We start from the raw sequence: 27679 nt of genomic DNA, 5'->3' as shown, positions 1-27679 counted from the left end.
GTACCTGATGAGTTAGTATGGATGTTTCTGAAAGAAGGAGGTGTGTTTGAAGATGTGGGAGTTATTTTTAGCACATGCTTACCGTTCTGTCTGTTGCTTTCCTTTGGGAGAAGTGAGATTTTTCTTAGGACTGGACATTTACAGAACAAGCTGTTAGTAATTCTAGTGAGAGTGGCAGAAACAGACCCTATGAATCCAAACATAAGAGCCTCATAAAATTAGACATAGAGTTTGCAAGATTTTTGGCAATATGAAATGAACCCTTTGACTTTTTCAGCAGTTGGACCTTTTGCAAATATATTTTTTTCTCTGCTTGTACTGTATAAATATATTTTAAAACCCTCAAACTTTTGTTATATTTGCAAGTAGTCCCCATAAAAAACAAGAAGGAAAATAGTGAAACTTCAAAATACCTGTAGGAGCTTTTGAGTAATTTGGCGCCTCTTTGTATGGAAGGAAATCACTGTGTTTCAGGAAGCTTTGCAGCTTCAGCAAAATGTTTATGCTACTGAATGGTAGCAGATGGCCAACCCACAAAAGGTTAGCAAGTTGCTTAAGTTACTTGTAAAATAGTGCAAATTTCCTTGCCTTGCTCTTAGCAGCCAGCCGTGGTTTGAGGGATCCAAGCTCGGACATTGTCTCTGCTGTTGCTGCAGGGCTGCTTCCCCAGCACTGGCCACAGAGAACACCCAGATTCAGGCTGCCCATGACTCTGTTGGGTAACCTGTCCTTGCCATGCAGATCTAGTCAAAGCCCTAGGACAGTAGAGGATACCACTGCCACAGAAGTAAGGGCTGGTTTTCATCAGAAGCTCAGGTTTGAAGAGAGAGGGAATTATTTTTCATCACTACATCATTATAGGTCACCAGCATTGATGATAGGTGGGTCAGAGCTCACAAGCAAAGCGGGCAGTGCTGGGTGGGTGTTTTGGTATTAGAAAGCTTCATTCCTCTGAACTGTACCACAGCCAGCTTGGTGTCACAGGTCACCTAGCAGCAGTCAGAGTGGGCTGCATCAATACACCCTTCCACTGCCTCCTTCCTTCCAAATATCTTCCTACTTTCCTACATGAATAGCATAGGATAGGAATTCATGTACATCGGTACATAGCTCTACCAGGCTGCTTGCTATGGCATGTTAAAGACTCTGGAAGTCCTTCCTGAGACTCAGTCTCCTGATTTTTGCAGAGGCTTTCTTAACAGGAAGGATTGATTTTCTTCTTCCTCAGAGGCTCCTCTTGCTGTACATCCCACTGGTCAGGGATATTCTGTGCTCTGTGGGGAGAAGCTGCAAGTCCTGAACCTCAACATTGGAGACCAAACCAATATGTATATTTTCAGTTCTAGATATCCCTGGGCTAACCCATGGAAGATGGCATAGATTCTCTTTTACAAACCTGCAGAGCTGTCACTGCATCTTTTTTATATGTTCAGATGACTTTCAAGGTTATTAATTGGGCAAAAATTTTGCCAGCTGCCCCAGTACTTGACAAGTCATGATGAGGTGAATCCAAGTTGGCTGCTGCCATGTGTCTCAGTTGTGTCTGCTCAGCTATGACAGAACAGCTTATAATGTGTGAAACAGCCCAGGGCTTTGCATGAAGACATTGCTTTGAATATGACTGCTGAAAGTTGCTCTTTGGAAAAGAAATTAAATAAGGAAGTAATTTATCAGTAATGAAGATCTGTGCCTATCTCACCCCAACCTAATACAGAGCTCCTAAGAATAGTGATCATAGTATTCTGTCTATTTCCCTGGCATGCTCTTTAGCTAGGATTTATGAGTTTTGCACTTTGGGATCCCTGGAGGGTGTGCCATCAGCTTCCCTTTTAGAGTATAGACCTACGTGTAGGTTTGGAAAAAGCTTTTGCAATAAATAATGTGAAATAAAGTTAGAAGAATCAGAGTGGGTATTACTTCAAGACGTGAATCGTGAACCATTTCTTATTAGAGATATACAAATACTATTTTAGTGGGTTTTATTTGCATTTTCCATTAAGAGGAAGCAGCAAAGTCTATGTTATTTTAAGATTTATTTTTTCCAGTCTGTGTAAAGTAACTTAATCTCTGAGAGCTGGTAATGAAAGAGCAGACACTAATGTTGAACCTGAGTTCTGTTCTTAGCAAACCTGCACCTTGGGAAACTAACTTTTCTGATTTATAAAAGGCTTGGAAATGTGAAACAAAAATGAAGAGTTTTAGATTTTATTTTCCTTCAATGCATGATGAAGCTTGAATTCCTACTCTCTGACTTTGTGAGTCTGAGGCATTTTTGGCAGTTTCGAATGGAAAGTTGAACATGCACTTCAGCTAGAGATGGAATGGAAAGACTTTACAAAAGCATATGAATCTCTAGTAGATTAAAAAATCTGTGCTATTTCACTGGATAAGGGAGCAAATTTATCTATATTGAAGTTGTTTTGGAGAGAAGTGTAAATCAACCATCCCAAATATAAGTAGGATGCTTGAAGATGATTTGGTGAAGTCTGTGATATGCATATAGGAAAGAACTAAAAACAGAACCACAGCATTCAAATTGCCAATGCTTTGGATTCAAACCCAATCTTCACTTCAGAAGTATCCTACTGATCATATTTCCCCCCCTTTTTTTTTAATAAGTGTAAAACAGTTTTCTGAAATTTAAAAAATCCTAGATTTCTGAGTAACAGTTGAAGCCATGAGGTTTTTTTACTTGTAGTGGCTTGGTTAACACTTGTTGCTGTGTCCACAAATGAGTGATGTAATCCATTTCCTGAGTGTTAAAGTGGCTGAGATTAACAGGTTTGTCAGGGCATGTGAAGGTGAATGAGAGTTGTCACTTTCCTCCCAGAGCCCATCACAAACCAATACAGAGTAGGCTGTAGGCTACCATTTGTCTCCCGCTTTGAGGATGGGCCATGAAACATCCCAGCAACCAATAGCTGAGAGAAATTTGAAAGGAAAGTGGGTATATGGATGGAAGAATTTAACTGATAATAAAATTCTCAGATAAAGTGAATAATATGAACAAAGCCTGCGAAGCTTTGTGCTTTATGGATGTTGGTAACCACTGCTTGATGAGGTTGGAGTGAAAGCTGGTGCAGAAAGAGAGCTGTGCTTCCTCCTGTGACTTCCCGTAAGCCTAGTCCATATCCTCCATCAGGATAATTACATAAATGTTTTCTTCAGCCTTTTAGTGAGCAGGGCCTCATTCTTCACTTGAGTGCTTCTATAACATGCCATTGGTTTTAATGAGATTGCACGGATGTGAAAGGAGAGCAGATTGAGGTTCATAAGAAATGATCCAGGTGCACAGCATAAAGGTGCTGCCACGGTTTAGTTAGCCTCCTAATGAGGAGTGCAATTTTAATGGGAGTGTTTTCTTTACTGGAGATCTATGGCCATAGCTATGGGGATCAGGACAGAGGCTGGCTCACAGAAGTGCATGCTCTGGCTCTGACTTGTTCGCCTGCCAACCCACTTCAAAGCTTCCAAGGCTGTGGGCACAGGGGGAGGGAGCAGTGGTGGAGGGGATGCCTGACAGCCTAGAAACAATACTCTCTTTTTTTACTGCCTCACCTGTGGGCATCCTCTGAGGTCCAGTTAGAGGGAAATAAGCTGTCTCATCTGCAAACCTGTGTGGGAGTGACAGTAAATGTGGGTAAACTGCAGTGCAGTAACTCACACACCCAGGATCCATGTCCAGTCTGGGCAGAGCAGCATTGTGCAAGCTCCATGCTGGTGTCAGAGCTGGAGAGAAGGGCATTTGTGAGCTTGTAATCCTGTCATCCTTCCCATCTAGCCATACCTGTATGGGCATCAGCTCTGGTTCCAGTTTCACCTTCAACTTAAAGAAAGATCTGCATATATTCTCTTATGTGGAAATTAAACATTTCCTCGGCGGCAACTTCACAGAATGTGAGAAAGCCACTGAGACTAAGTCACTCTGAGCAAATATTCTGTCTTATTCCAGGTTTTCATGAAACCACCATAAACTTCAGTTACACGGAGAAGTGCTAGCAGCTGATGTTATTTGTTCCTATTGCCATGGTGGATTTTACCATGTGCATTTGTACCAGCAGTCAATTTTTTGTCGTAGAAACACATGTAGAGATTGTGTCTCAGAGGTGGCAGCTCTCAGTGTGGGGGTCAGTATACTTTACAAGAGGGGTGATATCCATCCTAGTGCCAACTTTTTGTTATCTTCATGCCAACTTCTGCTGTTGTCATGGACAAAATTGCCAGATTGCTAGAGGAGAATAAGAGTGTTTTTGCTCATCATGGGTTGTGCAGCCAAAATCCTGCCTGGGTTCCAAGTGGCTCTTAGAGTATCCCTACACCTCTGACAGCCTCTGAAATGTTTGAGGGACAGCATTGGACTGGGGTAGTGGTGGGCAAAGGGGAGCCGAGCCCTCCAAGCTCTTGCATGGAAGAGACTGTTGAAACCCGTGAGCCTGCCCCAGGCAGCAGTGACAGACAGATGCATGAGTGCCCTTGGGTCTGCCCTCGGGAGCCATGGAGTTGCTCAGGGGAATCCTGCTGCCTTTGGAATCTCTCAGGGATTTCTTCTACCTTCTCCTGCAGTCAGAGAGAAGAAGATGAACTGCTTAAAACCCACTTCTCCCCACTAAGGAGTGTTACCACTCATGATACCAATGGGCTTCTTTAACACTGATTAATCTGTGTTTCCAGGGCCAATGCTGGTAAAGGCCCCAGCCTCTGTAGATGAAGCTGTGAGGAGAGTGAGGATGGTGCATGTGTGCATGTGTGCAGGTGGAAGTCAGGGATGTCCCAGGGAAGATGTGGTTTCCACGTATTCAGGATCGTGTTGTGGGTTTCTCTTCTGTGCTGTCCACTTCTCTTAAATGAACAGTGTGTTTTCAATACCTTCTTTGACAGCAAAAATATACCTTGAAAAGTAGTATGATTCAAGTGTCCCTAATTTTAAATAGGAAACTAACCAAAATTGTAGGTCTGTTACCTTTGTGGCAATGTTATGTTTGCTTTTAACTTTCCTGACACAGTTTTGATGTAGTGTGTGCTTAATCTTAGACTGTTAGAAGCAAAGAAACAGTTTATAGTAAATAAAGAACATGAATATGAAAACAACAACAAAGTGTAGGTGAAAACAATGTTGTGACTACAGTCATGGACATGGTGTGGAAGACACAGACTTTGAAGGGAGATGTTTTATTCCTGACAATGTCTTGCCATGGCATGAGTTGCTTGGTGTGGGTTCATGTTTTCCCTGGCAGGTTTCCTTCCTGTCGCTGAACTTCTGACTAGGGCTAGAGGACAGCCTGTACAAGGATTATCTGCAGAAAAACAAGCTCAGTTCTAGCTTTATCCTGTGCTTTTGTTGTGTTTGTGATTGCAGTCAGATTAAATTCAGACTCCACCATTTAAAGCAGCCTCAGGCTCTGATTTATCTCAGAAACAGGGCTTAAGGTGTTGTAAGTTGATATTTGTGCTATTTCTACAATTGACTGTCCAGTGAAGCCAAGAGATGAGCATTTCTTGCACACTAGGAAGAATCTGAGTGTCACAGGAGCTGCCAGTTAAGACAGTCTCATGAGGCAGTGTGGTGTCAGCATTGGGAAACCTCGTGCATTTCAGTGGAGAAGTACTAATATTCCCTTTATCCTGAAGATGAGGAGTTGAAGAAGTGTATATGGAAACATTTGGGGTCAATATCTTTATCAGATTCATTGACACCTCAAGCTATCCCTCCTTGTTGATGTAAAAGAAATAGGTGAGCTTTGCTATAATTTTTTTTTTTTTCTGTGAAATCAGTGAGTCCCCCTTCTTGCAAATCAAATTTCCAGTGACAGGCCTGATGAAGTAGAGGTTTCCACAGAAGTCAGGGAGCTTCAGGTCAAAGCGGAATACCACAGGCATCCAGTCCCTCCTTACAGTCTTCCATTTTTAAGTTTAGAAAAGGTTAGACTTGAAGTCAGTAAACAAAGATTGAAAGGATACCTGTATTAACATTTGAAACGTAGTCAAACAGTATAGATCTGAGTTATATTTGCTATCAAAACCTTAAAGGCCGTAAACCTAATTCTGCTGATGGTACCACCTAATCCTCAGACTATTTTCTGGATTCTCAAGGAACAGCTGGAGTCAGAATTATGACTCTGTCCTGCGCAGGAAAAAACGTCCTTATGTTGTCAGTCATTTTGGCAGTATCTCTGGCTGATATGGTTAAGCCATGTAAAAGAGAACAATCCACCAGAAACAAAATTATTTTCACCAGATGAAGAACAGAAACAAAATTATTTTCACCAGATGAAGAACTTCATAGACTTCAAATGTAAGGAAGCTAATATTATCAGGACCTTGAAAGATGTGTTGATGACAATCCAAAAGAAAAACAGACTAATATCAATGTGAGTTAGTATTAGACAGCCAGGTGGAGGAAATGTATCTAGACAAAGGGATAGTTTGAGTGACAGGTTTAAAGGCCACCTTTCAGTGCTGGTTTTGGAGTAGCTGGTTTTAAAAACACTTCCAAAATTAGTCAGCCAAATGCTCAACTTTTTCCGTATTTTACTTATTAGGGAATTGGGAATAATTAAAGTTTTTATAACATACAAAGTACATTCTTCTTTTCTGTTAGCAATTCAGGATTTTATTTTAGAAGGGTCACACCCCTACATACTGTTCCTGTTTTACAGAGTGTGCTATATTCATCCATATCCATCTCACTGCCTGATGTTTGGAAGCTTTCAGGAGGCCTGCTGCTGGAATAGGTTTCATGTTTTGCACTCCCAGAAGTGGCTGCCTAGTTGAGCAGTGGGCTGTATTTCTCCAGGAGCTGAAACAGTGGCCTGATGTAAACCATGTGTTTTGGAGCCCAGGCCATGCACATTAGTGTGGGTCGCAACAAGGAGTCCCAGGGCCAGAGCTGTGCAGCCAGGAGAGCTTGAAAACCACCTGCTCAGTTCTTCTGGACTGTCAGGGGTTTCTGTCCTCTCACTGGACCTAAGGGAGCAATGGCTTGGTGTCTCTACCTCTAAAGCAGGGGTAGATTTCAAAATAAGTTGGAGACAAAGTGTGCTACCAAGGCTTCAGGTGGGAACTAAGAAGGTTTAAGCTGTGAGAGAGTGAAGAGCTTTGAATGCAGTCTTGAATCAAAGAACACAAATGCATGTTGTGAGGGATATATTTAAGTGCTCATGGGACTGATATCAGTCTCCAAGGGACAATTATAAGTTAAAAACATATGTTGTAGTAGAACAGCTATGTAAAATAAAGCAAGGGGCTGTTTATAAGGCATAGATATCCACAGAATCTCTTGAGAAGAATGTGGAAAGAGAAAGATGGAAAATGCAAGTTTTCAAACTATAACAGTGGTGTTCTGTGGGCTGTATGCCTCAGAATGGATGGCTTTTGCTGTTGCAGCTCTGTGCCCAGTTAGAGGAACTGTTTCCATAAATTTTTGTTGCTTGGTTAACGCATGCAGCAAAGCACAGCTTACTGAGCCTCAGTTCTTCCTTGCCAAGTGTCATGATTTTACCCCCTTGTCGTGCTGGCTGGAGACGCTATCCATGTCATTTTAGAGGGAACCACAGGTGGGCCCTAATTCATCCCTGCATTTCTCTATGTGGTACATTGCTGGTTTTTTCTGGAAGTCTCGACTGACTAACCCTTGCCCAGATATGTGCTATGGATGGTTGCACTGATACAAATGATGCTTTTCCATGGCCTGTTCAAGCCAACCAGTCATACCTACAAGGCAGAAGGGTTAGAAGGCAGCTCTGCCCTCATGGTGACTGGCAAGAGGAGGATGTCCTGCCAAGGAATGTGCACAACCACATACCTGTTGTCCACACCTCACATGTGGCTGCAGTGACTGCACTTCACATGTCCTGATGCTGGAGTTCTTTGTAGTGCCCATATCTGCCTGGTGAGCAACATGGTCACTGATGATGTAGTACATTTTAAAGGTTTTGGCCGTATAAATACACTAGCAGATGTAGATGAGCAACTTCATGATTAGGGCACGATACCAAGGGTTCAGTCTTCAGGGAGAACAGACGGTTATAACCCAGTAAGTTAATGGAAAGGAGTCCCCACAGCTCAGCCTGTGGCGAAGCCAGTAATGGTGAGGGCAACCCCAGGCCTTTGCCAGATGGTTTCACCTGCTCTGTCCCCACAAGGAGCCCCCTAAGCTGTTGTGACTCCAGTACCACCTCTCCCCCAACTCAGTGAACAGGCAGGTGTTGGACGACACCCTGAAAGGGCACTTGCAGACCAAGGCCATGGCTGCAGTGCGCTTTGACAGCCTTTGTGAGGTTCCTGGGGGCTTTTGCACAGTGGTTTGATCACTGGAGAAGCCCAGATGTGAGGCATCCAAAACCAGTGGGTGTGAGAGACAGACACAGCCCAGCCTCAGCAGGCTCCCTTCAAAGGTCCCTGATGCAGAAGGAAGACTGCATTGATGTCAATAGGAGAACGTGAAGCCTTCAATAACTCACTGTTGGTTTTTCCTAAGTCGTAATACACGTGCTAATCGTGTAGAATTACATTCCTGAGTTTGAAAAGTATCCCGGTCCACTGTGCTTAGCATTCAGAGGGCTCTTCAAAGGGAGGGCTGGAAACTTCTGTTGATGCTGTCAATTTAATGAATGTCCTCTGGATGCCAGGTATCTCCTCTACAGACGTATAATGAATCGCTTTCCTTAAATCAGACATTACTGCTGGATACTGGTCCTCTGCCCAAAACTCCTGACCAGAGCCCAGTGAATTATGGCACAGATTCCATTGTGCTTTGCAGGAACTAAAGCGTTCCAGTCCCTGCTTTCTGTGCCAAGCAGAAGTGTGTGGAAATGTGCTAAATGATTTTTTTTCTTTTTTTCTGTGAGAAACAAAGGATTTTTATGTAATTTGCCTCTACTGCTTTAACTCATTATCTTATTTCCAGGAGGAGATCTGATTTTGAGTGTATAAATTAGTGGCATTACGAGAGTTGATCAGCCCACACAGGGAAAAATTTAACAGTGCATTTTAAAATGCTAGGGGACCCACCAACCCAGTAAGCCTCAGGGTGGATTTGTTTTTCCATTTCAGTTCTGCTTTCTCTGGTCATATACTTAGACTTTTACACATGTTAACTGCTGCACTACTCTGAAGAACCCCACTAGAACTCTTGTTCTGCTCTGTGCCAGGGCAGGTCTGAAGGAAATCATTGAGCCCAGAGTCTTGTGCATTTAGATCAGTCAGCACATCGCAGTTCGGAGGGCCACATCAGCACTGTTTGAGCTGGCTCACCCACTGCAGGAAATGTCTTTGCAGAGTGAACTCTTCTTCGGATGGCCCCAGTCCAGCCCTCATTGAAGCTGGTGAATTGCTCACATTTTCTTAACCAAGCTTGGGTCTTCAACTTAGGAAAAAACCTATCAACTTAAAAAAAATCCAGTAACACTTAGCCAAAGTGACATGGGACATTAATTTTTGGGTGGAAAACAACTATGTTCTTGTGATTTTGTGTTTGTCCTCTTTCTTCTTTTCTTTTCTGCTGATGTGGCTTGGGGATAGCTATATGGTGACCGGTAACAGTCAGAGTATGTGAAAGTGAGGAGGAGAGCAGCCACTCCTGTGTGGATTGCTGGATGAGAAACGTGAGATGCTTTCTTTCCCCTTTGCTTTTCAGTTATGGTAGAATGGCAGTTTTTTCCTGAATAATCAACAAAAGTTGAAAGCCTTAAGTTGCACAAAGGACTGCAGAGCTTAGATGCCTGGCTTCGCTGGTAAAGCTCTGCTTTCACCTTGTCAAATACAGTCTCTTTCATAATCTATTTCAAATTGGGTGAAAAAATAAGATGGTGTATCTGAATTGTTCAACCCTTAAAGCCAAGTGATTTACCAGTGATTTACCTACTAGAAGATGGTAAAGCACCATATGGAAAACACCACATGTTGGTGGCATGAAGAAGGAAGAAGTGATTATGTTGCAAAGGATTTTTGCAAACAGTAAATGTTTTCCTGGTGAAGGTCTGGCCATGATACAGTCAGGACATGAACACTGCCATGTGAGTGTGGTGCTTAACCCTTTGACTTTCCTGGCGCTTCTCTACAGGGCTGGCATGCCTCAGTCTTTCTGTACCCCTGGGCAGAATCCTGTCTTGGTTTCACAAGCTGCCCAAAAAGGGCACCTGTAGAGTTGCCTTAGGATGTGTTTGCTATGTGTGTCCTGAAATTGAGTGTCACCACTCAAGAAGTTCCATCTAGGAGTGGCCAGGAGAACAATAGGTTTTATGAGCGTGAATGTTTTACAAAGAGTCTTACCTCCCAAATGGAGTTAAATTTAGAATTGCCAGCTAAGGAATTTAAATATGGTTCCTCTTTTTTTCCTGCTCTTTAATTGACTATCCTTTTTTGCTACAAGTACAGCTGCCATCTTGATGGAGGTAGGGCTTGGACACTTATGGAAATGCATAGTATGCAGAGCGTTGCTTCCCGAAGAAATAGCTCAGAGACCAAGGAACCCGCATCTGGCTGAGTTACTTTTCTTGTCCTAGTGGTGGTTTTGAGTGGAAAGGTGCAGGGTGTCTGTAAACTGAGTTGCTCTGCTCTGAAATTGGATTGCAGATTGTCAGTGGTGCAAGGTTCTTACCTTAAAGGACAATTGACTGAGCTTAGGGAGCAGTTAAAGACTTTTTAAGACAGGAATCTGCTTTTTGAGAAGGATGAATTAACTGAGCAGTTCAGTACTTTTTCTTTAACCTTTCATACTGTTTTGTCTGGTAAAGCAGCAGTGGTCTCAAGTACAGGGTTCAGAATCAGAAAGTCCCATTTGATGCTTGGAACTTAATTTAAAATAATAATAAAAACTGAAACACCACCTTTCCCTTAAAAAAATCTGCAAATATCCTGCCAGTTTGCTGTTGCACTTCAGATTCTGGTGATTTTTTGGTCAAGTTGCCCATTGCAGGATTTCATTTACCAGCTACCATTTTTGGTCTTTTCTGATGATATTTTTATCTTCTAGCAGCTACAATTTCTGCCTCCAAGCTGTTGCTTTGGCCATGGCTGGGTCACTGTACTCAGTCTCCCAGACTTCTGCCTGAAGTGAAAAGAGAGATTGATAGTTGTTTATAAACTATATGGATGTTGTCTACTGTGTGTGCCAAGTTATGTGTCATTTCTGCAGAAGAACACATTTTATAGGTTCAGTTTTCCAGTCCTGAAGTTATGGTGCGCCAAGTGTAGAAAAGTTTTTGTTGACAATGGGAGGCAAAACAAAAAATCTGTACCTAGACTTGTGATGGTAAATTGAAGTGCCTCATTTTTTGTGACCTCAAATTTCAATGAATTTTTGTACTTGTATCTTAATAGGTTTGAGTTGTTTGATTGGTTTTCCCTGGCAGTTATAGATTGATTGCTAGGGGTCAGTACTTCCCTTTTCTTCTGGAACTATTTTATGTTTTCCTTTGCTAGATAATTGATGAGACCCTCTGAAGAATCTGTATGATTTGGCAAGTGCAAGCTGCCTCCTTGTGTGGTTGTTCAGAGGATATTTTACCCTCAGTTTAGACCTTGTGCTTTGGGCTTATATAATTTGTAAAATGCTTTCCTACAGTATAGAGACATTTTGGCAATACGAGTGGACATTTCATCTGCAAAAAGTCAATGTCAAGTCTTTAACCAGCCCCAGATTTTTGGGGCCAAGATACTGTACACAGATTCCTGCAGTTTTAAGTAATGTTGGATTTTCAGACTGAAGAGAGTGAAAGTGAGTGACTCTTTCTCATTTCTCAGACTATAGAAAAGCATTTCATTTTAATGTAATTGCAGGTAGATCTTTAGATGAGTTCTGAAGATTATTTCCAGTTGATTTTGTTTGACCAGAGTAGAATTCCAGAAAGCTGTTAAATCAGTTTTGGAACAAAAGAGAAAAATTACTTAGAGATGTTTACAGGGGTAAATAATGGACAGATGAGGAAGACTCAGCCTTAAGTTCGGTCATGTACTTGGTAACTAATTCTTTTAAGACTATTCAAGACTATTGTTCCTGGGGAGTTCAGTATCCCCACAGGAAGAGGCTACATTGGGAGTTGGATGACTTAAATGATGCATGGGATTTATTACTTCCTCCTCCCATCCCTTGTCTAATGAGTATAGCTTGTTTAGGATAGTTCTAATTTTTTGGTGTGATTTTTGTTGTTGGTGGTGGTGGTGGTGGTTCTGAGGGCTTTTTTTGAACATGAATGAGCCTGCCCAGGAGGACAAAACTCTGGCCTTTAGGATGCAAGAGTTTTTCTTTTTGCTCACTGTATACAGTCCCAGGATTATCCTCCTTGTGGAAATTCAGATTATTTTTTTCCCCAGAGCCAAGATGAGAGCAGGACACCAAGACAGGGGGATGCTGAGGTTTAGGGGCTGTGACTGCAGAAGACAGTGACTCTGTTGGGAACTTAAGGAGTGTGAAATGTCCTTTTGACTGGGATGTGTCAACCCTTTGGCATGGCTAAACCTGGTGGGACAGCAACTTGGTAGATACTTCTATGGGGAGGTGTGAACCCAGCTTCATCTTTGCCTGTGTGGCTGAGGTCAGGGCCTTCAGCCTTATTCCAGACCAGACTGATGGCTCCTGGGCTGTGGTAAGCTTCTCCTGCTGCCCTTCATTTTTAATGAAAAGTTCCTTTCTTGTAAAGCCTGGAACAGACTTCATGCAAAAATGCTGGTTTTGATGGATCAGCAGTTATCAGCAATGCCATTTTAACCATTGCTGATAATTCCATCTTAACCATTGCTGATAACTCCATCTTGTACCTTCAGACTCCCGCCAGTCAAACTGTGACGGGGAATGATAAATAATAGAAACTGGAACTTACTAGTGAAATGGGAACAATGGTAGTAGAGTGTGGTGTTACCATGAGGCAAGCAATTGAAGCCTTGGAAAGTGCTGGTTTTAAAATCTCAGCTGATCCCCTGCATTCAGCCTTATGGTCAATACAATTCTCTTTGCCTAAAACATTTGTTTTAGATGGAATACTTTCCATATGGCTCTCTGGCTGGGCTGATTCCTTTTGTATCCTTCATCCCTTGCAACTCTATTTTAATTGCAATTGAAAGCTGCAGCTTTGACTGGGGAAGCAGAGCTGTTGGGCTGCAGTGTTTTTCCCAGGACATACAGGGCTGTTGAGAGAAAACCAATACAGTGTGCTTCCACTGCAGCCTGGGAGGGCTGGTTGAGGGGAGATGTTGCTCCTCTCAGCCAGGGCTGGGATGCTCAAAAAGATGTTGAGATCTGGGCATGTGGTGGCTACCAATAGAACATGGGCTCCCGTGAGAGCCTAAGGGAGTGGGGCTGGCCCAGTTTGACAAACAGGGGACAGGCAAACATGTCTCAGCAGCCAGCTGCTCCTTGGTGGGAGGCTGCAATAAAGTCACTTCTTGGTAGGCCCAAGGCACATGTAGCGCTGTAACGCTGGGCAGCAGCTGCAGGTAGCTGTTTGGGAGGTTTGGGTTGGACATGAGGAAAATATATTAGAAATAGCCTGGCAGCAGGACCAGGGAAGGGATCATACCCCTGTACCTGGACTGGTGATACTCAGCTATGAGTTCTGTGTCCAGTTTTGGGACCCTCACTACAAGAAAGACATTGAGGTGGTGGAGGAAGTCCAGAGAAGGGCAACAAAGCTGGGAAAGTTCTGGAGCACAGGTCTTATAAAGGAACATTGTGGGAGCTGGAGTTGTTAGCCTGGAGAAAAGGTCTCAGGGGAGACCTTGTTAATCTCTACAACTGCTTGAAAAGAGTTGTAGCATGGTGGGAGTCAATCTCTTCTCCCAAGTTACAAGTGACAGAACAAGAGGAAATGGTCTCAAGTTGCCCAAAAGGAGGTTTAGATTGGATACTAGGATTTTTTTTTCACTGAAAGAGCTGTCAAGCCTTGAACCAATGTGATTTCTTAAGAGAATGCTGCCAACTTGTCAGCAAATGTTAAAAAATACCCAACTTGCATGAGGTACCTTTTACAGTGCTCAAGGGATCATATAATGGGAGTTTGGGCAGTCAGGAATGGAGGCATGTGCAGAACAGACATTTTGGATATGAAACTGTTAGAACACAACAATTAGAGATGGGTTTAGGAGAAAAAAAACTGCTTTTAATAGTAAAACTTTTCTGTGCTTCATTTTACTCTGAACTTTAGCTCTTCCCAAAAAAACAATGTACCAGTGTGTCTGAAGTAGGGAAAGGGGGTGTAAAAAAAGGAAAAGGAAAAGATTTAAACAAGAAAGCTACAAGACATCCCCAGTTTTTGGCAGGAGTCCTTGTATTATGATATGTTTTCATCTTCAAGGTCTTGCACCAGTCTGTCTGAAGGGCCTGGGAAAAGGCACAGTTGAGTATTTTACATCCCACTTGGAAACCTTGTTGTTACTCCAATTTGGTTTTACAGAAAAAAATTTAAAAGCTGTAAAATTATGCCTTTCATTCTGATCCTAATATATGTGCTTCCAACAGACATATGTGGACTGCTGATATCATGTGCTCCATAGTAACTATCATGGGGTTTGTGTGTGTGTTTGCTTATTTTGTGAAGAGAAAGGCATGCCAAGCAGACCTCTGAGAGTGCGAGCCCAGTCTCCAGACGGCAAGTTACCTTTTCGGTGGAAACCACCTTATGGAGCAGGCTTCAGGGGTCCACACAGCAGATCCCAAGGCTATCCCCGTGCATATGGAGAGAGCAACCGAAGGATGAGCTACGTTCAGATGCCACAAGAGCGACAAAACCAGGAAGCAAGAAAACTAGGTGAGTCAAATTTCCCTGATAGCACCTGGCTTAGCTAGCACACTTCTGGAATCCCCTAGGGCTGCTAGGTAAGCACACATCACATGCTGTCCTAGGTATCAAAAGCCCTTCTTCCTAAAAACATAATAAAATTTTGGTCTGTATCTTATCAGAGGGTGGGTATTACATAGAAAATAGGGTAGAAATTTTAGGACAGCTTGATGCTAAGTTAAAGAGACACTACATGCAAGTTTGTCATATTAACAGCAGAGGAAAAGGGTGGAGAGAAGAGCCATAGCTCAGATTCTGCTTGCATGTGGTGGGACCACTCCGAAATCCATTATTTCTTTTAAATGAAAAATGTTACAGGAAACTTTCTGCTTTTTCCCTGCATGCACAGCCTCTGAATCAGTTCATGTGGTTTCTCTGCCATCAAGGAGCTCACAAGGACGGAGCCAACCTGTCTATAGGTCATCTTTAACTAAAAGAAAAGTCACAGGTATGTTTGTTTCACATCTACTGTCAATGTGGAAACAATTGGATGCAAAGAGATAGCTTTGTGATTTTTACACTCGAAGTCTTGGTGCTAGTGCTACTACGTTTTTCTCTTTGTAGTAAAGACCTTGATGGATGTCTCTAATTCTCTAATTCAAGCAGGATTAATAAAATAATACAACTTTCTAACATGGTCGGTTGAGTTTCTGAGATCCTGTTTGTTTTTTTCTTTTTTTTCATTTAATCTCCCCTCTCTGTCTACTGACAAATGTTATGCATTGCAATAACTGCATGAGAAGACTTGATTAAATCAAAGCCAGGCCCCCCAAAATGATATGCCTTCTTTTTCTCACATGTATAACCCCTTTCCTGAAGGGTTGAGTATCAGAAGCGTCAACCTGCTAAAAGTTTTCACTTTCATTGGAAAGAAGTGATTGCATGCTGCTGGCATGGTTAAAAAGGATGACTGAGTTCTGAGTCATCTCCATGCCAGTGTGCTTTTTCACCCCCTCACACTGTGATATGAATGGCATGGGAATGGCAAAGTGTTTAGGAGATTTTGATGGTGATAAACACCTATGCCAGAACTGAGAATTGTGGTTGAACTGTATTCAAATCCCATCTCACACCTTTTCTGGAGAGGTGATGCTCACTTTCTTTCTTCAGGTGCTCCCATTGCCAAACTTTGTAAATAGGGCCCCTAGGCTACTTGTGGGTAGTAGATGGGTCGTCTTGGCCATTTCTGTATAGTAGCTGCTTGGCTTGGAAAACCAGGAACTGTCTGAAAATCCTCTGTGTTAAAAACTTGTTTGGAAGAGGGGAAATGTGCCTCCCCGCTGCCTGCCATTTGTGCAGACAGTGCTGGGTTTTGGGCTAATGTGCCACTTGCTGAAGAGAAGAGCAATCTCTCCCTGAATTTCAGTCATATACAAAAAAGATCCCTAGAGAATGAGATAATCCTCCAGAGTTTACTGTCTCCTTTTCTTTCCTGAGACATCGATATTTTTTCCAATGCTACTTGTCTATAAAACTCATCTGGAAGGTCATGCCTTGTATGTTCTGTGCCTTTGGGAGACTTGGAAATAGTTGCCATTACACTAATCAGGAAAAGTAATAAATCTCTCATTGGCCAGTAGATAGACTAGACTAAAACAACTCTGATGGACAGATAGAAAAGGAAACCTCATCAAAATTAAAAATCTCAAAATATCAAATTAGTTCCACTTAATTTTAAAATTTTGTAAATTATTTGCAAAAGGTACTCTGATATGTCAAAACAGCCCACTTCAATGATTTTTTCATTTTTTCTTGTATACCATAAAAAAATAAAGCTGAATTCAAACAACTTGTTTGAAGCACTCAAAACCATAAAATATACACTAATTCTCTCTTGTGAAAAAAATTTTGAAGGAGATTTTAATGCCCTTCAAAATGAAAACTGATTTTAATATCTCAGAATTTTCTTTAAGACAACATTTCTGCTCTCCAGGTACCTCTAGCAGTGCATTTGCCAGAGATGGTGAATATCAGTATGTTAATAAAATATTTGCTGTGAGTAACAGTTTGGGTATGAGTAGAATATTGAAGGACTATAGAATGTATTAGTACTGTGGTCTTGCAGTCACACAGCTAACAAAATAAATTATCTTTCCATTAAATACCATCAGTAACCAATGTAATTAGTCTTCCACTCTCACCCGTATTTCTAAATCAACTGTGCTGTGTGAATATTATAGTGTCAGTTGAAGACATTTGCTGTTTTTTTATGAGAACTCCAGTGTTGTTAAGGATATGCTGTTCTGTTTTGCCATTTCAGAGGAGGAAGAGGTGGAGGTGGCACAAGACATAACTGTTCGAGTTATGTCCTCTCAGTCTGTGCTTGTTACTTGGACAGACCCACTGTATGAAAAGCGGAAGGCTGCAGCAAATAGGTACTTAGCCAATGCTGACAATGCTCTACTGAATACTTTTGCATTCATTTAATTGCTGTTGGTTACGAGAATAATTCAGCTTGCCTCCTAGTGCCCTGCTCATTAGCATTTAGAGATCTGTGTGAGTGTTGTACTACAGCGGTTTACATCTCTTCTGAAACATTGCCAGCACCAGCTCTGGTATTTGGCTGTTCCAGTGTTGGGATGTCACCACAGTCAGCAAATCCCCAAAGATGCATGGGCAAAGAAGGAGTGGGGGACAAGGCACAGCCCACAGAGGTGAGGTGTTGAGTTGAGTTGTCAAAACAGACTACAGCTTCAAGATGACCATGCTGTGGGTGGAGTGGGAAAGACACATCACTGCAGTGGGAAAGACACCCATCATTGCACTCTGCATCCTCTGACCCTCCAGAAACCTCATGCAGATGAGGCTGAGCAGGCTGGGGCTCCTGTGATTGAGAGCTTGGCTTGTGGCAGCATGCTGCAGCAGCTGGGGACCAAAACAAACAAGGAAATGGGCTGGCAACTGCCAAGATCTGAAAGCACTGGATTGTGTTGCTCAGTCTGGGAACACCGAAGAGCTATAGAAACTGGTGCTGAAATGCCCTGAGAGTCACAGCAGGAAAACTAGTAATTTTAGATGTTCTCTGTTTCCCTGTGGAAGCAGTTATGTAGGCACACAGGTGGGAACTGAGCCACTGGTGCTGCTCTGGGAGCAAGGGCCTGCCAGCAATCCAGCCATGCCCATGGCCATGGGGCAGTGAGATAGTGGTGTTGAACCTCCCATGATGACTGGCCCAGTTCAGGAAATCCTGCAGCTTTCCCCCAGGGAAAAGGGTGTTTTGAGTAAGAGTCTTGAAAGAGCCATCTTGGAGAGTCCATCCTTTGGGGTAAAAGTAATCACACTCCATTAGAGGAAGTTAAAAATACACTAGATTTTGTTGTTGGTACTTTGTTGTTTGCACTTTGGTAGGTTCCTCCCTAAGCCCCAGCAAGCTACTTGAGGGCAAAGCATCCCTGTCCCACTCTGGTTCTGCTAATGCTAGACTTCCACATGCTAACTTTTATTTTCCTGTGTTTCTGGTGCCAGGCAGTATAATGTTCGCTATCGGGAAAAGGGGGAATCAGCAAGGTGGGATTACAAGCAGGTGTCCAACCGGCGGGCACTGGTGGAGAACCTAGTGCCAGACACTATGTACGAGTTTGCCATCCAAATCCTGGAGGGAGAAAAGGAAGGCAAATGGAGCGTGTCTGTTTACCAGCGGACTCCAGAGGCAGGTATGCATTCAAAGGGTCCTTGGGGTAACACAAATCAGAGTTTGAGCTGTGGAATAGGGCTGACTTGAGGGAAAGCCAGAACAAGCCAAGTGATTGCTTGGGGCAGCAGAGGGTTGAGAGTATGGGAAAGGCCACAGTGCTGCTGTCTGCTCCTGCCCTGTGGTAGTGGAGCACACCCAGCTGCTCTTGTGGAGCAAGGAGAACAAGGGAAATTGTCTTAGGAATTTTTGTGGGATGGTTCGGCACCTTGGACCCCTGCAGCTAGATGTACCTCTTCCTTTGAGAAGAGCAACCTGGATTCCATTCCTCTTTGTGGACAGCAAATTTAAATCCTCCCTACACCATGGAGAAGCTGTCAGGCCCCTTTGGTACAGGAAAGTGGTCCATAACAAATTGCCATGTCATTCTGGCTAAGCCACAATAGCGGTCTTGCACAGACTTTCTGTTCTTAAAATTACAGAATAAAATTTCACTATGGCAGTCTGAGAGAGAGATGTGACAGAGACAAGCATGGACCTGAGCCAAGTGTACTCTTCACATTTATCTTTGATGTAGCTGTATAGGAATCTCTGCTATGGAGCAAAAGGTGTACTCTCTCTTGATTCTTACTTGCCTCTTCTGTATGGCTGTTTCCCAGCTCCTGCCAGCGCACCTGAAAATTTGGATGTTTGGCCATTAAAGGGGAAACCAACCTCTGTAGCAGCATCCTGGGATGCTCTTCCAGAGAGCGAAGGAAAAGTCAAAGGTGAGTCTTCACTGTTGGTTTCTAACTCCCTCAAGGACCTGTTGCTCTCAAAGGCAGACTGCTGTCCTGCAGTAAGCTGGAACCTTGGCTGTGCCAGGATTCTTTCACTTGATTAAACCCAAGCAAGATTTTCATATTTCCAGCCCAGTGTCTCCACAGTGCCACTGAGAAGCCACTGTCACTGTCTGCCTGGGATGTCACAGAGGTTCCTGGGGTATCATGCATGCACATTTTACCTCTTCTTCCTTAATAGGCAGATTAAAATAAGGCCCAAGAAGGAAGTTGCCATAAAGATTTTAAAGAATTAGTTGGAAAGAAAAAAAGCTGGGCAGTTGCCAAGAAAGTGAGTGAGTTTATGTTGTGTTTTATTTTTAGTTTGTCATGGAAGGAAATCCTCAGCTTAAGAAGCAAACACAAATCTGATTTCAGAAGATCTCATGCATAAATCTTGTGTACTATAGTGTTATTGGACATAGTCATAAAGATAGTTTGCCAGTTGGCTAAGTTTTTGCATAGAATGAAAGAAAAAGCTCTTTCTGGAATTTTTTTCCTGTTTCCCTCTGAAAAGGAGGCTGATTTTTTTAGCCTCCTGTTCTTCAGTGGTTACCAAGATTTTGTTCTCAAATTTCACAAGTTTTTGGAGGTCCCTTATCAGTACTACAGCATCTTAAGATTTGAAAAGTCATTGGCCTGGAGGGAGGCACACCATGTCTGCAAGACCTGCTTTATGTGTTCTTCAGGATGCTGGTGGAATTCCTTCTTTTTTTGAAGTCAGTAGAAGTCTTGCCAATTACTTAAATGGAGCTGCAGTTATGTCCAAGAATCATTATTTCTGTAAGAAGGGTCATGCAGGGACATTATCTGATATTTCAAGTCTGCTCCTAATTTTGACCAATCTGTAGTCCTTTGTGCAGTTTTGTCTGCATTGTTCTTAGATGATTCAACCAAGGCAATAATTTTAAAGAAAACTAATATTCAAGGGCTGAATGCTTATACACATCTAATATATCGTTGCTTGAGTATGAAGTGTTATAGGAGAGGTCTTATTTTTAAACTAAATAAATGACAAGATATTTTTACTGGCTAACTAAAATCACTGAATTAACATTTCATGGTTATTTTGATAGCATGTGGTAATCAGGAATTTTTGTCTTTTGATCCTTTTGTTTTCCAACCCTGTCCTTTTGTGTATTTATACCACATATTAAAATAATGGGAAAAAATGTTCTCCAGTAGCCGTTTGAGAGTTATCAGAAGCTACACCAGTGTCTCTGCCATGAAAGCAACTCCTGTGTAAAAAGAAGAAAAAGAAAAAATATTGAAAGAAAAAATTTTAAAAAAATTAATGCATTCTGATACCTTGATTTGTTTTTCAGTAGAGCATTAAATGTATTTGCATATAACATATCGATCAATTTTTTTTCCTTATTTTGATGAACTGTGTGTGGCTTATTTCTTAACACAATGAATATAGGCTCACTTTCAGAAAAAAAGAGTTGTCATTATGTTCTAGAGTCTTCTCATTGTGGCACTATGGGTTCTCAGGTATTATTGTGGGTTTTTGTATAGAGAGAGAAAGCTGGCAGTCCATGAAATTTATTATCAAAACCCTGGTTTTGTCTGATACCTGTGCCTCTTAAAAAGGACTTGAAAAGAAAACAGAGCTTGCATATATCTGAGATCTCACCTGCACTTCTTGGGAGTATAATGGGAAGATTCCTTTTCATGCCCAAAATTCCTATAGGGGTGAAATTTCTCTCAGTACAGAAAGCTAAGCACAGGTATCACAGTAATTCAAAACTCGAAGGTGAGAGCAGGGTGAGTTTCAAAGTGGCAACCAGACCTTGCTTTGCTCTCTCTGCTGTGGTGTTTGACCCTAGCTCTGGCTAAGCAGAATGTGTCATATTTAGATTTTGTTGGACAGACGTGATGTTGCTACCATTTGGCAAATCTGCAGGGTTGATATTTTCTGGTAGAAGCATCTCTTCTGAATAAGAACAAATATTCAACTTAACCTACATATATACATGTATCTCTCTCTCATGTCTTTATACTTCAGCTGTTGACTCGGCGTGCATTGCCAGTGTATTAATTTTAGTAATGCACGTTCTAATTCATCCTACCCGTACAGTCTGTCCGCTGGAAACAGGACTGTTTTCAGTTTCCTCCTTCCAACCGTCTGCCAAATCATTTCAGAATACATTCTTTCATACGCCCCGGCTCTCAAGCCATTTGGAGCCAAGTCCATCACCTACTCTGGAGCTACAACATCAGCCATAATAGATGGTCTGCAGGCTGGGGAGCGCTATATTTTCAAAATTCGTGCAGCAAACAGGAGGGGATCGGGTCCTCAGTCAAAAGCCTTCAGTGTTGCCATCCCAGCAGGTGAGCACCAAGCCATGAACCAATGCTGTAATTCATCCACTCTTGCCTTAGTCTCACATGTGTTAATTCTTTCTGACTCAACTCCTCTGCACTCTGTCTAACCTGTGGGATTTGACTTCCTTTATATTGTTTTTGCTTGCTCTTTTCATCATTATATTGTCCAAATACATCTTTGTCACTCTGCAGCATGCAAAAGGTCATTTTTATGGACATTTTAGCCTCTTAAATAAATGCATGTCATAATCTATGACAACACTATGTGTTCTTGTTATTCAAAGGTCAAAGAATGCGATGCTCTGGGTTTTTGGCTGCTCTGTACCTGACAGCTCCCACTCTTGAAAGTCACTTAGTGTCTTACTCAGATACTACTCCTTGTGTTTGGCTCTTGCCAAAAAGTTACTGTTGTAGGGACAGAATATTTGTCACGTTAGCTAAAAAGGTGGGCCACAACTTTACATGGAATAATGCAGCACCATGCATCAACATGACTAAATTCTGCTGAAGATTTGGTTCCCCTGAAAGAGTATTGCAGTCCCTGATTTAAGATATTTGATTTTAATTGGTCTAAGTTTTATCAAAGTAAAAATGCTACAGTAATTCCACCTAGGTGCCTTCCTACAACCCAAAACTTATCTTGGCTGGACTCCACAGCCTGGTTAATACATAAATAGTTATTGTCTTATATTCTTGTAAATTTTGTTCTTGCTACTTGTGTATTTTCTGCTTTTGGTCAGTTTTTGTGAATCTTCTATTGTTGCAAATAAACACTTTTCTTTTTGCCCCTAGCAGCTCATGAGGATTCAGTAGCTCAGCAAAAGACAAATATTCAAGATAATTCAGAGGCTAAAAAGACTGGGAATGCTGGCTCATCTTCTTCTCAAAGTTCTTCTGTTTCTTCAAAAGCCCAGCTGTCACCTTCTTCTAAGCAGCTGTCTGTTCATTCACCTAGTGTTAGTGATAAAAAGAGTCTTCTTTCTGAATATAAGAACAAAATCTTGACTCGAGGGGTCCTAAGTAAATCTCAGTTACCTTCTAGAAAGACAGGAAATCTGGAACCCGATCTACAATCCACTGAGGTGACAGATGATTCCTCCCAGGAAGCTACAACATCACCACCAAAAGCTCAAGACGATAGGAGGAATGTTAAACCCTTGTCTCCTAGTCGGCCAATCCACCCTGTCCTTGCCTCAGGGAGGATGTCCGTTCGAACCCACACATCTGAGGTGTCAAGCCAGATGAGCACAGAGAAACGTGAGCCACCAGCACTGTTACCGTCATCAGCACAACACCCTTCTGCCTCGTCCGTTCCCAGATACACAGATAATGAAACAAAGCAATTGAGGCAAAGCAGCACCAATGTGCCTTCTAAGACCTTTTCCCATCCTCTGCCTGCCAAAAGAAATGGTCTTGTGAGCAATGTGGAAGGGAAGCCTGACCCAAAGCCTTCCAAAACTTCAGAGCCTGGTCACCAGGCCTTGCCATCAAATCGGCAGTCTGCTCTCTCTCATGAGGGTGTCTTAGGCCATCGCAGTAGGTCCGGCTCTCTAGGTCATTCACATCAACCTGCTTCCAAATCAGCAGATTCCCACACTCATAATAGCCATAATGAGTTTGACAGTGAAGAAGCAGAGGACAGAGCAGGACAGCCAAGCTCTAGGTCACAGCAAACAAGGTTATCATCAGGCTCCAGTTCCCACACATGGAAGGATTCGAAATCAGCTGTGGTGGCTGTCTCATCAAGGTCTGCTGCTCCTGGTTACACTTCACCTCACTCTCACTCCTCAACCAGTGCCAAATCCAAGGGAAAGGATGTAGATAAGAATTATAAGGAGGACTCGCAAGATGAAAACCCCTTATTTCCTACCTTGCCTTCTTCCAGGCAATCCTCTTCAGCGATTTACTCAAAGAGAAGAAATCCTCAAGTCGATTCTGATTCTCGCTCCAGAAAGACATATGGTGAAAAATCACCCCACTCTGACTCAGAAGAACAACAAAGTCAAACAGCTGCTCCAGAAAAGCATTCTCTTATGCAGTCTTCTCTTTCCAAATCCAAACCTGAAGAGCAGGGCAATAAAGAGGTAAAAAAAATGCTTGCTCGGTCAAAACCAAGCGAGTCTTTGCCTAGAAAGACACTCTCTTCTCGTCTTCCAGCGGAGAAGGCCTCCCACTCAGAGCCTCCACAGAGGGCACAAACCAGTCCTTCCATACTGCATTCAAGGGGCCGGCGCCTCCCATCGCACCGCGCCGTCTCATCCCAAAGTAATGAAGAGTTGCCAGAAGATGATGATGAGGATAAAAGAGAGGGCAGTGACAGAGCAAGCAGGCACTCTGTCTTTCTTAAAGAGGTGTCCTCTTCTAGGGGATTATCTCCTTCTTTCTCTCAGGGAAGCTCAAGTTCATCTCAATCAAAGCAACAGCAGACAGGTTCTCAGGTACCTTCCTACAAACCAAAACACACTCAGCCAAACTCCAGTTCTGCCAGTGATATAGCAAAAGACAACCAGTATACTCAAAGGTTGTCACCCACTTCAAGACAAACTCGTCCTTCATTACCTACTCGCTCAGGAGCTGCCACAAGAACAGTGTCCCAAACAGAGAAGAAAAAGGGCCTGTTGCCCTCAAAAATGTCTAACACTGAACATCCTCAAAAAGTTCCTTCCCCCTCTTCATCTAAATCTCATCAGTCAGTTTCTAATGAAGATGATGATTATTTCAGTGAATATGATCAGAAAGAAATGGAAGAGAAACCCACATCTTTGGCAGCAAAACGGTCCCCTTCTGTTTCTAGAGGTAACAAAAACATATATGAAGACACTGCTAGCAATAAAAGAAAATCTATGGACACTCTTCTACCTCACAAAGTAAGTTCTGAAGAAGAAGCGATGGAAAACCCTTCAATATTAAAAATGTCTTCTTCTGAATCACCAAGAAGCTCTGCCATAGCATCACAGATTACTCAGTCCTCTAACAAACATACCCCATCTAAACCAAGCTTTGTCTGGCCACGTTCTTCTGCATCTACCACCACACACACCATTCCTCCAGAAGTTTCTTCCACTTCATCTCCTCGTCAGCGGCTATTGAACTCCAGGCTAGGGAGCCCTTCTCAGCGCCAATTTGTTAGACCTCCTTATAGACCAGGTATCCTGCCGTTGTTGTACTAATGTCACTAATTGTATTTTTCCTAGGATCAGCAGTTAGATGAAAAGTCCTTCAGCATGATACAAGTTCAGTTATTTAGTATAATGTGATGCTTTTTATTTTGGTGGTTGCTGGGAAGCCTGGTTCTCAAGGACTTTGCCTATTTGGTGTAATGTGTAATTGTGTAATGACCCAGACCCTTTCTCCTGTGGTCTGATTTGCACAGGATCCTGTGATTCGCAAAGAGGGTGACAGATTTAGGTGCTAAATTGGAAAAGTTGCTTATTGAGCAATGACTACACCAAATGCTCATTGAAAGCCCATTTGTACTCAGAATATGTCATCCTCTCAGGTACATAAGTCTTCATCATGGATTGGTAAAAGACCTTTGTAGGTTCCATAGTACCATGTTTCCCATGCCTAGACAGTGAGGTGCTTCCTCATGGTGCCCTGGCATTCCATATTTACTTTGATGAATTTTTAAGCCACTTTTCTCTTTTTTCTAAGTGACAGCTCAGGGTTGCCCATACCTGTTGAGGACTGTGCCCATCACAGCCAGGCCATCTAACACCTTTATGGCTGTGATCTACCCCAAAGGTTAGAGACTTGCTTTCTGACAGAGTATCTGTGGACCTGGGTAATAGAATAGAGGGTCCACTACACATCAAGTTATTTATGTCTCATGTCACCTATGGAAAATCCCTGATAGCCTTGGTGACTTTGCTAGGTAGAAATACCTATTCTCCCTCCAGTGCATAGTCATCCAAAATAGTATTTAGTGACCTGAGTGTTTTAGTAAATACCTTCTGTGCTATCTGTAGGTAGTAATGTTTGGTTTGAAGTGGCCTCCCTGTTATACAATAAGGACTGTGCAGCTGGAGTGTTGCATTTTATATGCTTTAGTCAGACTCAGTGTTGTGCAGAAATTCACCAGCTTAAAGAGCTTTAAGATGGGAGTAGACCTTGATTAATACCATAGGGAATGAGATGTATGGCATGAAAAAAATAACAGATTTCTGTATGGAGGCTATTTAAGGTTACTACTATTAGTAGTAATTGTGAATTTATAAGTTGAATTGTGAAGCTATAACCAACAAGTGTTTAGTTAATTTTTTTTTCCAAGACTATATTTTTTGCCATTATATTTTTCTGGAGGCAAGTCTCTGAGATAAGATGTGAAAGTTGCTGCCCTTTCAGAGCTGGGGGGCCTACAGCTCAGTACTACTGCTTCTCCACTTCTGACATGAGTGTACTTCTGTTTAGCAGTGGTTTTCCAGCTAGAGAAGGAGATTCCTTCATTTTCCAGGTTAAAAATACAGGTGTAGAGAAAATTCCTATGCACTCTCCTTTCAGTTTGCCACTACAGCTTTGTATAAGGACAGGATTGAACAAGTGGTTGTGTTTAATAATGGCATCTTCCTTCATCCCACTTCTGAAAGATCACTTACAAAGATCACAAAAAAAAAAAAAAAAAAAAAGAGGGAATAGAGAGACAAAATGAACATGATAGAGATGAACAATGAGTGCTTAACCTCCTGAAAAGAAACCAATTTCAGATTATTGTGTTAGCTGCAAAAATCTGACAATATCACTACAGTTGCTCCAAGAAGTGGAGTGCGTGGTTTGTGGAGTGTGGTGAGGCCTCTTTCTATTCTTGTTTATATTCAGATCAGCCAGAAAATGCATTTACTTGCAATTTAATATATGGCTTATAGGTTGCACAGCTTTTTTCAGAATAGTGTGTTTTCTTCCCTGTTTCAGGTTATAACAGCAGACCAAATCTTACAACAAAAAATGGAAATGGAAATGGAAAAGTAATCCCTGGCAATAATGGAAAACCAAGTGGACAGAAAGTAATCAATGGCCCTCAAGGAGCAAAGTGGGTAGGCTGACCTTCTCTCTAAATTCAAGATGTTTTGGCCTTTTATTGTACTTTTATTTTCATTACGAAAAGACAAGCAAGCAGTGTCCTCAGTCAATGCCGCTTTAAAGTGAAGCCATACTTAGTGGTTTCGTTTCCACTGTTCCACTGAAATCTAATGACAAATTCTGGGTTTTGTTATTTTAACATTTTAAATTTAAAGCCCAATGAGTTGAATTTTAAACTATAACATTACTCCTATAAAATGAAGAGAATTTTTTTTTTTTCAAAATCAGTGAGATTTGTGCTCCCCAGTGACACAGCAAGCTCTTGTCTGCTGTGCAGTGTGAGTGGAGACTGCCTGCAATAGCTACTGTGAAAGATGTGTTCAGCGATGCTTCTCCCATACTCTCACTCCAGGTAGAAGCTCCTGAGCAAGACTTCTGAAATAAAAAGTGCCTCCAGAACTGTCACGATGCTTTAAATGCACTTATGTAGATTTTTGTTTCCCCATGCTTGCAGAGGTATATGCAGAAGAGCTCAGATGCCATTGATAGGAAAGCCCCAGAAGCTGCATACATGCCCACACCTTGTCTTTAAGCATCCTTTACAATGAGTTTTTAACTAAGGAAAGCAAGGGAAGGAACTGGTGCTTCCTGCATGTTTTCTCAAGCACTGAGCAGTAGGAGTCTGTGATCAGCCTCCCTGGTATCAGCAGAGCTGCTTGTACATGGTATGACACATAAAGACATTTATTTTATGGCCACTTCAATCTTATAATTTTCATCAGAGGAACATTAAAAAGTGCATCAGGTGTGTCACATTCAAGGGAGGCATTTTGAGAAGCATGCCCAAAGTCCTTCAAATGGGCTCCAGAAAGTTGGTTAGGAAGGTCCTTGGAATGCCATGGATCATTTCTCTGACTATTGGGGGGAAGGCATCCTGCTAGCAGGATGAACACCTTGCAAAGCAAGAGGATCTATGCCAAATATGGGGCCTGGAGGGCTTCAGAGACTGACTTCATCATCCGCTGTCCTTCCTTCTGCAGTCTTTTCCTCAGCACCAGATGTAAGTCTGTCTTGCCAATTGCTGCTTCTGTCCTTCCCAGTTTCCATACAGTACT

The 27679-nt window shown here is 42.3% G+C and overlaps 1 protein-coding gene across 2 annotated transcripts in view; it reads left to right on the top strand.

The window, feature by feature from the left end:
- FNDC1 (fibronectin type III domain containing 1) overlaps nt 1-27679 on the top strand; it is a 63709-nt gene that overhangs the window by 8722 nt on the left and 27308 nt on the right. Inside the window, exons 2-9 of one of the 2 annotated variants that reach the window (XM_041715185.2) lie at nt 14532-14741; nt 15121-15219; nt 17032-17146; nt 18237-18424; nt 19062-19169; nt 21366-21554; nt 22344-24695; nt 26457-26578. In XM_041715185.2, coding sequence (XP_041571119.2) covers nt 14532-14741; nt 15121-15219; nt 17032-17146; nt 18237-18424; nt 19062-19169; nt 21366-21554; nt 22344-24695; nt 26457-26578 — 3383 coding nt within the window. Of the gene's footprint in view, nt 1-14531; nt 14742-15120; nt 15220-17031; nt 17147-18236; nt 18425-19061; nt 19170-21365; nt 21555-22340; nt 24696-26456; nt 26579-27679 lie in introns of both variants that reach the window. The other variant, XM_072926925.1, reaches the window with a different exon arrangement.

Source organism: Taeniopygia guttata, chromosome 3 (genome assembly GCF_048771995.1).
Source record: "Taeniopygia guttata chromosome 3, bTaeGut7.mat, whole genome shotgun sequence".
Lineage (NCBI taxonomy): Eukaryota > Metazoa > Chordata > Aves > Passeriformes > Estrildidae > Taeniopygia > Taeniopygia guttata.
The sequence above is the reverse complement of the archived record's forward strand: the minus strand, read 5'-3'. Positions and strand labels throughout refer to the sequence as shown.